A 12,901-nucleotide genomic window follows, 5' to 3' on the forward strand; every position below is an offset into this window, starting at 1 on the left:
TCCAAGGGGAGAAATACAAATAACACTGTGAGTTCTTTGCCATATTATTTGTTCGCTGGGATTTAGAAAGGAAATTGTTTACGGCGTGCATTCCTGAGCAAAGAGGGATAGAGAATACATCCGGATTTCGTATCCGGGTGCAAAGGCTACTTACTGGAAGAGGGAAATATAAAAAGGAATCGACAATGGGCTATGAACGAACGAATAGCTTATTGCAGAGTATCGGCAATTGCCAATATTATTATTCTTTACAACCCTCTTTTAGATCCAAATGTAAATGTGGTCGATTGCCGGTCAACTTTAGTGGTGGCCACAATTCCGTTTATTTTTATTTTTTTACTGCTCAATGCACAGTGTTCTGAATATATTTTATAGCGGTTAACAGCTTCACATACTTTTCGCTTAGTGATTTTTTATTTCAAAAATAATAATATACAAGTGATTGGTTAAACGTTCGCCTCTAAATTTTTCCTAAAATAATAACAATTTAAAATAAAAATTTATTAGTTATTTTTTAATATTATTTATTTATTAATTTTTAAGTTATATATTTTAGATATTAGATATAGTTTGATATTTTTTAGGTGTATCCTCTATCTATTATAAGGGTTTAAACTAATTTTTTTTTTTTTAATGACAATATACATATCTAACTAAATCTCATAATAGAAAAATTATCCAATTAAAAATATAACTGGTTCATAATATTTTGAACCAGTAGTTCACGGGAGATATGAATATTTTTATAGCAAGGCGGGAGGAGTTGCGCGACAAAGAAATTTATATTAATAAAATAACATAACCCACCTCTAGTAAACATTTTAAAATAATAATAACTTCCAAAATAAATAATACTCAAAAAAATATAATATATATATATATGGTGATTTGTTTAAAGATAGCCACTTAATGTCTCTTAAAGTAATAATTATGTTACAAATTTATTTTTAGTTGTATAAATTTCTTGATTTATCAGTTATTTATTAACTTTTTAAATCAACCCTTTTACCTTATAGTAGTGACAACTATATTTTTTTAAATGGTAACTTACGTATTTAAATAGCTCATGAACTTAAAAATGATTTAATTACAAAAATAACTGGTGGATAACTTTTGGACTATCAATTCAAAATTTATTAACATGATTATGTTAAGTCGGGAGGAAAGGTGCAGTGGTCCAAAAAAGTCTTATAATAAACTTTGTCATATTGGAGCCTCACCTCTAATATACATTTATATACCAGTCATTTTTTAAACTAAATTATTTTTTATTTTACAAGCATATACATATACATGTTTCTAATTGAAAAAAATAAAATTGACACCCTTATAAGGAATAAAAGATTAATTAAAATAGTAATGATATTAAAAATTAAAAAATATTTTTTTTACCATAGTTTTTCTTTAAAAGGAAATTGAGTTACAACGTTGAAAAAAAACGTCTTCTATTGTAAAGATCTATTTATTTTCTTTACTCATAGACGTTTTTTATAAGTTTAGCTGAACCACTAATTTCTTGGACTAGTGCTACTCTATGAGCAAAAGGTAACTCATATAGATATCTAAATGGTTCCTCAGGGACGTGACACTAACGTACTCTAATAGTCTCTACAGCTCCCTAATGAACGTCAAGAATCCCTTTTTGTGACGCTGCCGTAAATCTCTTTCTTCCCGTGTATTCCCTCTGTCTTACTAGTAAAGCCCCATGGTCTCCGTGTTGATCTGCGTCGACTCCTCTCGTCCGAACGTAATGCTACGTTGGCATTGTTATTGCTTTCGCGCCCCTCATTAAGGGAGAACGCAGGGATTATGCGGTGATTTGCTGCAAGATCGTCGGATTTTATATTATTTTTCCATTCGACATTATTATTTTCGGAATACTTAAAAAAAAAAACATATTGGTAAGTTTCCAAGCTGTGTTATTTGGCCGCGTAACGTTTTCCCAGAGGACTACAACGTGAAGTAGTGTCGGTGACAGTGACGATAGGAAAAATAAAAACTCCGTGAAAATAGAAGAATAAGAAAACGCGTGAGTGCGAGAAAATGGAAATCGAGTACAATATATCACTCAAGACGGAGAGGGGATTGTTTGGTGCTGATAAGCGAAATTGCTACTGTCTGAAGTGATATATGCTTGGCAGCAAAATACGGTGTCTTTTCCATCCCTTTGCCGTCCATCCCTCGCCAAGCTTTACAATCTTCACACTCCTTCGCTGGCGCTCTTCTCATCGCATTTATACATTTGCTTAACCGATTTTCTCTCGAGGAGAACCCGCGCAAACGTTCTTGTTAAAAATGTTGGAAAACTACAACTTTTGTCTAATATCAACCCAACTCGTGACCATGCATTGAGATCCGGTCGGTCACGGGCCATTAGTTACCCTTTATTTCCCCGGCGCTCGTGGACCGAGGACGGCAGCGCTTATCTCCCAAATGGCAGCCCTCTATATTTTTCCTATAGCCGGCCGGCCTTTCCGTCCCGTCAACATTTCCCTGTCCGTCTACCACACATACGAATATATATATCTACCGTGTACATCTCTGCTTCGTTTAATGGCCCGGAATCTAAATCCCTCTATACATAAATTATTGTATGGCCCGCCTCGCGGGGTGTTATCTCTTATGACCGTCATCTCCGACCCTGAGAATTAGATTGACCACCGCACAACGTCGGCGAAAAGTATTCCACGACTAACCATAGTTATCGTCCTTCATAAATGTATTCTTCGTTATAGTGGCAAACTTTTTGTTTTATATGAATTACGCTCTTGTCCCAGTCGTCTAAGCATCTTTCGATTTTCCATTACATTCCGCCATCATTTCACGCCTCTGTGAACGCTACATCTCAGGATTTAATGACGATTCCCCTGTCTTAGCGTTAGCTGTATATGGTACGTGTTCAACTGATGTGGAAAATCTCCTAGGGCTTAGGCATGTCTTCTACACAAAACCCATACATCCTACACGACGAAAGAGTGCGCTTGTATCCATGAGTATATGGAGGTGTTTGCATCGATGAATAACGCCGAGACGGTCCCCTGGGAAACCCTTCCCTGCCGCTATGCGTTCTCCGTCTTATGTTATTTATGTGTTAGATCCCGTATGTTATATTCACACTCAAGCAAGCCCGTGAAATTTTCATGGTCGTTTATTGTTATTACTTTTTTTTAAATAATTTTAAAAGAAAAATTGGCCGCTCCTTCGATAATTAAATACAGTACGAGCATCATTGTTGTTTGAATTGAAAAGTAGAGTAATTTGTTTTTCTTTTTAAATCCAAGTACATTTGCAAGGTTGCTTTTGTATTATCCATTTCTACTGGCGTGGTGTTGATGAAATTACAGCACCGAAGCGTGATTATACGTATGCTTATATTACATGTTTTGAATTCGTAATTCCCGACGGGAATAGTCCGACAAGCCTGGTAATTGGTTAGTATAAGAACCGCACGTTATTGCATGGAATGATACTGTGTTATTTTGTCGTTAATGCGTAGCCTAGCCCCTTTTCTCGTGCATATTATGCAAAGTTGATAGCAATACGATACCCGTCTAATTCAATGAAGAACGTCTCCTCGCAAGAATTCTCATTTCTATTCTCTCAGTCTGTTGAATAGTATTACCGGTGTGTATTTATTATTTCTAAAATGCGATTAGCCGTTGTTTTGGATGCACTTTGAAACGCGTTATTATGGTTATTATCGTCACTACTATTATGTGCCTCCGAGTGAAGTAGAATAGAGATTTGCTAGTGTACGAGCCGTCCAACGCGAAATGAAAAAGATTAGCAATTATCGCGAAATAAAATACTATAATTGCAAATGGTACAGCGTTGTATAAATTGTGTGCACCGAGCCAATTGTCGGCATATGCAAATTAGCAGAGTCTCGTTTGCACCCAAGCATTGTGTTGTATTATATTATAGTACTTTTTCCGTTTGTCGTCCATTAGAATGCGGCGGCGGCGGCCCGTCTACACGTGTGTTCGAGTATAGTGCGTGTGTGTGCGTCCCGCGACGATTACTATCTTTTTCTGTTGGCATCTCGTCTCGTATACCTCCTCACTACTTTATCTACTTGGGTATAATGGCCGTCGAAGCCACTCTGACCGCTTATGTATAATCCTTTCAAGCAACGGACAAACCGGTTATATTTAATAAAAAATGGCTATTACCATACAGCCAACAACAATATACGTTATAATCTGTTGAATGTTTTTTAAAAATTGTTTTTCATGTTCCTTGTAATGCATATATTACCTTTACAATCTTATAATTTTAAAATATCTGATCACATTTTTATCATTATTGTTTTTAAAAAAATTCGGTACAACGTAGTTTTTTATTTTTATTTTTTTTTAACTTCATTATATGCTTTATTTAAACATTTCAAAAAGCCCTGAACAGTAGTATCACAATCTAATAGCAAATAAATATCGGTCATTTGGTTGACGATCTCTGTTGATCACGCCTCTACATTTCAATATTCATGAATGTTTTATTGAACGATGCAATCCGACAGCCTACGTTATAGGCGTTCTTATGGGGAATGCGAAGGATAAAACTCTCAGGAGTTGAACCCTCCAAGGATGATAGAACGGGGTAGTAAAAAATGTCTTATATATATATATATATATATCCTTAAGAAAAAAACTCGAGGAACACGTTCGTTCTTGATAATCCATTAAAAAAAATGTATTATTAGTAATGTTAATTCTGTATCAAAACTGGAAACCTGGAAACTGATCAAGAAATGCCTCAAAATTGAGATACATTACATGCATTCCGAAAGACACTGTCCTAAGTAACAAAAAAATTGTAGTAAATAATTAAAAACAAACTAATTAATAATTGACTTAGATAATAGGGAATCCTTATTTTATTAACAAAGGATCAATATCATAAAAAAATTATCATGCATAATTACAATAGAATAATCTTTTTTTATACAGAACTGTATTAAAAAATAATAATCGAAAAGCTAAGAATTGGCTTTTAATACAGAATTGTATTTTAATATATTTTTCCATACCTCTGGCTTATCAAAACAGTAAGTTAACGGCCACGTTCGGTTTACATCAGGAGTGGAATCGAGTTGATGCAATTTGTGCACATCTAATTTTCTGTGTGTTAACTCAATTCTCTTAACCGTTAAAGACATTTTTCACGTTTTCTCTGACGGATAATGAAGGCCGTTTCCATTCCGTGTGCGCTCACATGGGTGCGAGATCCATGGGGGCGAGATATTTATGGCATACGAAAGAAAATTGGATGCTATAATATACGTATATGGCAGGGTTAAAAATCCTGGAGATTTAACCTTTATTTTTCGAGCCAATTTCAGTATTTTTCTGCAGTACGTGTCTGGGCGCGCATACGACCTGATTACGACCAAGTTGTTAGTTGTGGCACAGAAAAGGTTTTTTTGAGGGGAGTTTTCAACGCGTAAATAGTTTGGTGTATAATTCTGAAAATACCGTTCCCAAAATAGAGATCTACACCAATATCTAAAATTACTCATAACTCTGGTATTTTGTGTAATCTCCTTTAGATTCTCAGTTACAACCTTATTATATATACATATTTCTTTATGCAAGTTGTACTCTTTTAATGCTTACAAAAATAGAACGTCAACTTCTTTTAATGTAATTAACGATTCGTGTATATTTTCGATTAAGGATACTATATCTCCCCTACCCTCGCCCGCATCAACTATATTGTGTGTATGCTGCTAACATTTTGTACCCCACACCGAATGTTGTTACACGCTGTGTATCATTAATCATCCGGTCACGCACCGAGGCACTAATCGCCGAATCGGCGTACCGTGAATTGTAAGTATTGTAGGCATTGCAGAGGGGATAAAGTGTAAGGGTTAGAATTTGTGTCTCGTCGCAATAACATTTCAGGGATAGAAGTTGATTTTCAGTGGACCAAACGCAGCTTATGTACTAATGATTTGTGATCGTAGAACAAGCCTAGGAAAAGTATTAGCGTGTATAACCCTTCACTGAAACACAAACAGTAAAAGGGTTGTGTTTGTTGATAGACCAATAATGATTTTCCTCTAGTTTCCAGTAATTTTTCTCTTCGAACACTTTCCCTTCTTATGCTTACTATTGCGTTCTCCCTTCAATTTTCTCTTTTTCGTGCATCATAATCCTCGAAAGAAATGTCAAACGCAGTGGGGAAAATGTAATTGCTGTTGATTAACTTTTCTCCCTCTCCGCCCTATTTCAAAGGTTCGTATTTTGATGCTCGATGTGCGGTTGTCCACTTATACATCTTACACGCGTTTGGGTGGAGTGTCGTGTAGTGTGAGCCACTTGACTAACAACTCTGTTGAAAATACGGCAGAATTCCCACCGGGCATTAGCAGTCCCCGAGTGAGACTGGTTAATGTTGTTTGTAATATTTCGTTTATTATATTATCATAATTGCTAATAGTTTGTAAAAATGTAAACAAACTATAATTTATGCAATTCTATTGTAAATATGAATTACTTGTATATTTAATTATTTTATTTAACGGCTGCCTGTCTTCATAAAGTTATTGAATTTATTTACTGACTCTTTTTATCTAAAACAATTTATATCTATAAATTTAATATTAAACTAGATTTAACTGTAAGATATTTTGTCGCAAAAATAATTTTTTAAATATAATGTTTCAAAGAAAACCCCTAATCTAAAAATAATATTGTTGTGACAGAAAAAAAATATCCAATATATATAAATTGCGATCATATTAAAAAAAGAAACCCTCGGAGTAAACTTTTCCCGTAATATAAGAGATTTTAAAACGTCCAAGGGATATGGACGGAGAGATATACAGTAATACGTTAAGGGGTGTTTTCTCTTATACGTGCAAAAGATTACTCGGTTGGTTTATTGTTGTTTATGGAAAAGTGAGAGCAATTTTACTTTTTTCTTTGAACACTCGATTGTAGATTTACTATACAACAAAAAACTAAAGAGTACTATTAAACAGTAAGGAATATCTTACGTTAACTAGTACTAAATAAAAAATTGTTCTTTTTATTCTTCGTAGTACCGTATCTCTATGGTCTATACTCCAACTTTAATATTGAATAATATTTTTATTCTTTGAAATCACGATATTTTTTTTTTTTTTACCAGCGGCCTTGGAATACTATTTTGGCTTAAATCAAACAATTTGCAATTTAAATAATAATAATAGTGGAAAACATAAAATTATAGTATATATGAATGGTTTTCTGTAAGTCTATTAAAACAGCGTATTAACTTCGATATCATTATTATTATTATTATTGGAGTATTAATATTAATCTGAACGAAACTAGTAGATTTGTGTCTGTATTCTTGGGAATTAATCATGAGTCCCATGGTAATCATGACACTTTTAGTACCGTCCTTAGAGTTATAATTTCATTGAACCTGTTTATTATTTTAATTCGCTCACATAATTAATAACACATATGACACACGGATATTTTTTAAATTAAACTAATACATGTATCACAATTTCCATGACTTCTGTTTTACTCTAGTTTACACAATGTCATTTTCAAAAAATTAAAATATTATTCCCACACAGTTTCATCTAACACGAAATAACGTTGTAATATCGATTTAGGGCGCGATATCGAATTCAATAGCCATTAAATGCAAAAGTTGCTAATTTCAATGTTCAAACTCCCCCAAAAATAAAAACATCCAAGTATAAAATACAATCGACAATTCTCTAATGACGCGTTTATTATTGATTTAAAATGCTAAGACTTTCTACGGTAAAGCTCAGGATTAAGATGAAAATTTATTTTCACTTTCAAGATTAAGTTCCCCGAGGAAAATTCTAATAAAAAATTAGCATAAGTTATTAGTTGTTATCCAGAAAGACTAATAATTCATCGCACTCCTGTTTAATGATTAAAAAAAAAAAAACGTTTAATGATAGTGAAATGAGTTCTTCTACTGTGTTGTTTAGAAGCGCGTGAAAAACTATTGCGGATTGTTGTACGATTATTGATACACGTTTTTACAGCGAGTGTGATTTTTTTCTCGTTACAATGCCCCTTTCGTAATTATAAATAAGCGAAGTAAGTGGTACGACGACAACAGCTGCTTGCCCAATATTGTTATTGCTCCGTGTTGATTAGGGACTACATGTGACGATGTCGCCGACCTACCGGCAACGGGGTCGAAGCTCAGAACGCTTTAAGTCACCGGGTGCGTTTAACGATCAACACGTCGTCTATCCCTTATATTATTATCTCATAACGCTCAAGTATGACGTGTCAAACTGGCTCTTGTCATATTTCTACCCCGCCGTCCGCACCGCTGAGTTATAGTATTTCTTTATGGAGAGTAAATTTCATTTTCCAAATTGACATATTTATTTTTGTTCACAGGTTTATTAACGCCCGTCGACGTATCGTTCAACCAATGATAGACCAATCAAACCGAGCCGGTAAGTTGACTTTTTTATACTGCACAAGTAGAGTTCACGTGAACGTGCTTGCCGTGGCTTACTTATTCGATACGGGGACCTGTGTAGCGTAACACGCATCCCTCTCGTGTCAATGACCTATTGTAATCATTCAAATGCCTGTAGCTCATAGAGTATGTTGCAAAGGTGTTTATCGATATTTCAGATATCTTGTGAATACGATTCTTAGAAGTAAACGTTTTTTAACGCAAAAAAATAATAATATTACCAGTATATTTTATTTACGATGGGTTTTTTTTTTTTTTTTTTATATATATACGTACAACTGCGATTTAAAGGAAACACATTTTAAAAATGATTTTTTTTTTTTTTGAATATTTAATGAGTAAATCACGGCGGGATGTCTTGTCTAACGTTAACTACCGAAAGGCAATAATTCAATTATAATACGCGCGGCCGATGTACAAGTTGTCAGGTATATTTTATGAATGTGATTTTTGTTTAACCGTATTAAGTCGTTTCGGAGAAATCTCGGTGGGCAGTTTGAGGTAATAGAAGCTTGCCGGACTTTTTGTACTTTACGAGCAAACGACCAGTAAAATGAGAGTTTTACGGTGTCGAAAGTCGTAAAAACGGCAGCGGGCAATTTGTGCGTTCGCTGAATGGGGAAGGAAAACCTGGCAGCAATTTGCCGGTGGTAATTGGGACTCACGAACAATTTGCCTGCTTTAGCGCTGGTATATGGCAGCAGGAGGAGAAGTTTACTGCCGTTTTCCCGCCGGCGGGCAAATCGTTAGAAACTGGAAACGGTTACTGTGACGCCGTAAAAACAGGCAGTCAAAAACCGTTACACGGCGGTAGTAAAATGTTCAATGGGAAAACCCGGTGGAAAATAATTGTGAGGGGGTGTGTGCCGGAAAATCAAGTAACGAGTTTATCGCCGCCATAAACCCTCAGCGTCAACTACCATCACAGCAGTTTTCCAGCCACTTGCCATTTCACCGTAATTTTATTCCACTCCACCTCTGAGGCTTTTGTCGTCGTTATAGTCTTTATACTCTCGTAATGGAAATTTTATTTGCGCGCTGCAGCTAATTCGTCCATCACCAAAAGTCATTCGGAAATTCTGCTAATTTTATTACGTCAATTCCACTCTTTTACTTTTACTCGTTTCTTCTTTTATAGTTTTATTTCGTCTATTCGCTTGTTGTCAACACTAAATTATTACCTTTGAATTATCGCCACCACAAAATGGTTTTGATTTCTATCGACTGTACACACCTTACTTTGAAAAATTACTTCCCTAAGCATAGCAAGTACCAAACAACACACTATTTTGAAATTATCGCATGCAATTTGTACATGTATTTTCAAATATTCATTTGTAAAACTGACAAAGTAAACTTAGTGATACTCAACCAAGAACTATTTTTAACTCGACTATTATTTATGTCAAACATACCTTTACAGTTTTTATGACAAAATATAATCATAGTAAAGAAATTATTTATTTAAATCATCGGAATATTAAAGTATTCTATTGAATAGATATGAATATTGATCAATATAATTTTATAAAAGATTTTGATAAATCAGTTATCGTTTCTATCGGCCCATATCGATGAAACTTTTATTAGATTAATTTTATTTTTATCATCAAGATTATTGTTGCAGTGCGATTTTTATTTTTAAAAAATAGTATTTTTTTATGCTTGTAGCGTAAAAAATAAAAAACTTTGCGGGTTTCACGAAACAACGTGATATAGTACGGGAAAATAAACAAATTGCTTTCGTTTTGACCGCATATTATTCTACATTGACTTCGTATAATCGCTTTTAATTTATTTTATTAGCTTTCTAGTAACGATTACGCCAATAATCAGTAAGTCTCCGATGGTTAACCACATGCACACGAATAGTATTGATTTTTTGTTAGTGGCGCGACATTTTTCTTAAATTTCTTCGCACCCTGAACGCTTTTAACGTTCGTTGGTTTCGTTTTAGATTGAACGATATATTTTTAGCGCTTGCGGACTGTAATCCATTACTCGTGAATACTGATGAGGGTTAAATCTATTTGATTATGACAAAGATAATTATGGCGCGGTGTCAATTATAAAAGTTTTAGCCTTGTGCGATATACACGTATATTGCATTAAATGTGTCTCGATATTCTGTCGGGATATACATAGTTTAACGTTACACACGACGTAATGATTCGGCGTTAGTTAGGGATCAATTAGACGACAATACTGTGGAAAATCGCAGGGGAGTACACGGCAACGCACTCACTGTGATTTTCTCTCGCCTGCGTTTCCTGGACAGCACCACGCTGCATCCCCTCGGGATCTCCAACCGCCAGCCATACAGGCGCTGTATAATTTCAGTTCATCCATCTCGTATATGTTTCGCCAAAACAGAAATCGACTTTTCACGTATCCCAGGAAAACCACTCTGGGCAATAATAAATTTGCAACCTTACCGGTCGGTAAAATACATTCATCAAAACCCAGTTAATCTCAACGCTTTTCCATTTTTACCGCATTAAAACCTACACATTTATTTTCTCTATAAGAACTCTTTAATTGCAACGTTTCCGTTGCTTTTTTTGTTACAGTGTTTTCTCCACATGCCGGTGGACCAAGTCCTGCTGGATACGGAGGTCCGGATCCTTCGGCGTATGCCGCTGAAATGTTGCCAAGACCGGACGCGGCTTACGCTGCGGCCGACGCATACTATGGTCACCACCCGCACCCTCAATACTATGGGCACCTGTGAGACACCCTGGTATGAAGAGACGCACAAAACCGAATGTGCGCGACGAAGACGTCTGTGTAAAGTTTCTATCGTGTATATTTGTTTACTAAAATATTGACGACTGTATTTTGCATATTTTTTGGAATATCGCTTTTACTTGTACACCATACAAAAAAAATGAATCTGTATAAAAAAATTATAATTTTTTTTTTTTTTTTTTTTAGTAGCGAGAGACTACTCTTGCCCTGTCGTTACGGTAGTAATTTAACTAAACTATATTTACTACAACTTTCAATCTACTCCCTCTTCCCATATTGTTAAGGTTGCCTATTATTATTATTATTATTATTATTATTATGATTATTATTACTTTTTTTTTTGTTGTATCCATCCAATTTATAAACTTATTTTTATTTTTTGGCGATCATAGTATTATGATGTTAAATCGATTTTGTTTTTAGTTACCACGATGAACGTTCAATTTCTATTATTATATAGTTGTACGACATTATTTAATCTCGATCGCAATACCTAGTAATAATTTAATACTATACATAAAAAAAAAAAAAATTCAAACAAATTGTTAATTTTGCCCTGTGCCAGTACATAGATGTAAATAATTTTATGTAAAATTTTGTATGTAATATTTAATGCCATGTATGATGACTGTGCGTATACGACACAACTCTATGTATAAATATATACATAGATATATATGTATGTACATAGGTATGCAGACTGTGTATACGATTTTTAATTCTATGTGTATTGTGATATATAATTATGTAATAAAATAAGTGTACTCGATTTTACGGCGGAGTCCTTTGGGTTTTATTTTATAGCAATGTTGAACTACTCAATCTATTTTCCTATCTAAACAAACGCCTCTGCTCCCAAACTGTGTCCAAATAACATCGGATTTATTTATTATTATTATTTCATTGACAACTTTTAAGTTTTACTGTGACCTTGGCAAATGCGACACTTGGTTAAATTTAAACGACCTAGGCGAAAAAAATTAACTCAACATGATTTTTTATTATTTTTAGATAAATTTAGATCGAACGAATTTCGAGAAGCCCTGCTACATCATAAAATGATAAATTTTTTAATTTGAGTAAAAGGCTCATCGAAAATTATTGCTGGGTAAACGGTTTTGCTTCGAAATTACTCACCGTGTGTTTACTTATAACAAACATGATTATTTCAGCTGTTATACGTCATGACAATTGTAACGGCAACGAATGAAGAACGCGTTATAAAAACCAACCGAAAAACATTTGTTAAACTTTTTAACATATGATGTCGTATTGGTGTCAATTAGTAAACATGAATAGCTAGTGTTATACCAGTAAGTCAAAGAAACGTGCGGTTTCTTATTTTAGGACAACTTCATCTGTTTTTTTTTTTTTTGTTCGGTAAACACTTCATGCTGTTTCGCAAGTCGTTTTGTACAACTTAAATATTTGTCATTACGTCGGTAAAAATATGCACATCAAAAAACTTGTCGATTTATTGAGTTGCGGATTACTGAAAAACCGGTTGTCGGTTTTTTGACAACGATGAAAAATCTGCGACCATTAAAAAAACAGTATATAAGGAGCCCGACATGATATTTTCCAATCCATCGCCATTTCACAATCTGAGTGTTTAGCAACGCATACGTGTTACGCTGGACGACGCCTCCCGCTGTTCACCGTAACACTTTGTGGCATT

The 12,901-nt window shown here is 34.5% G+C and overlaps 1 protein-coding gene across 1 annotated transcript in view; it reads left to right on the forward strand.

Annotated features, from left to right (window-relative positions):
- The window catches only part of LOC126898716 (homeobox protein Meis1-like), a gene marked incomplete in the record, with an annotated part of 51,369 nt that extends 39,372 nt beyond the window's left edge, over positions 1 to 11,997 (forward strand). The window contains 2 exon segments of the mRNA XM_050673017.1: positions 8,391 to 8,449; positions 11,046 to 11,997. Coding sequence (XP_050528974.1) covers positions 8,391 to 8,449; positions 11,046 to 11,206 — 220 coding nt within the window.
- Between the last annotated feature and the right edge of the window lie 904 nt (positions 11,998 to 12,901).

This window comes from Daktulosphaira vitifoliae, unplaced genomic scaffold (genome assembly GCF_025091365.1).
Source record: "Daktulosphaira vitifoliae isolate Bord-2020 unplaced genomic scaffold, ASM2509136v1 Scaffold_2, whole genome shotgun sequence".
NCBI lineage: Eukaryota > Metazoa > Arthropoda > Insecta > Hemiptera > Phylloxeridae > Daktulosphaira > Daktulosphaira vitifoliae.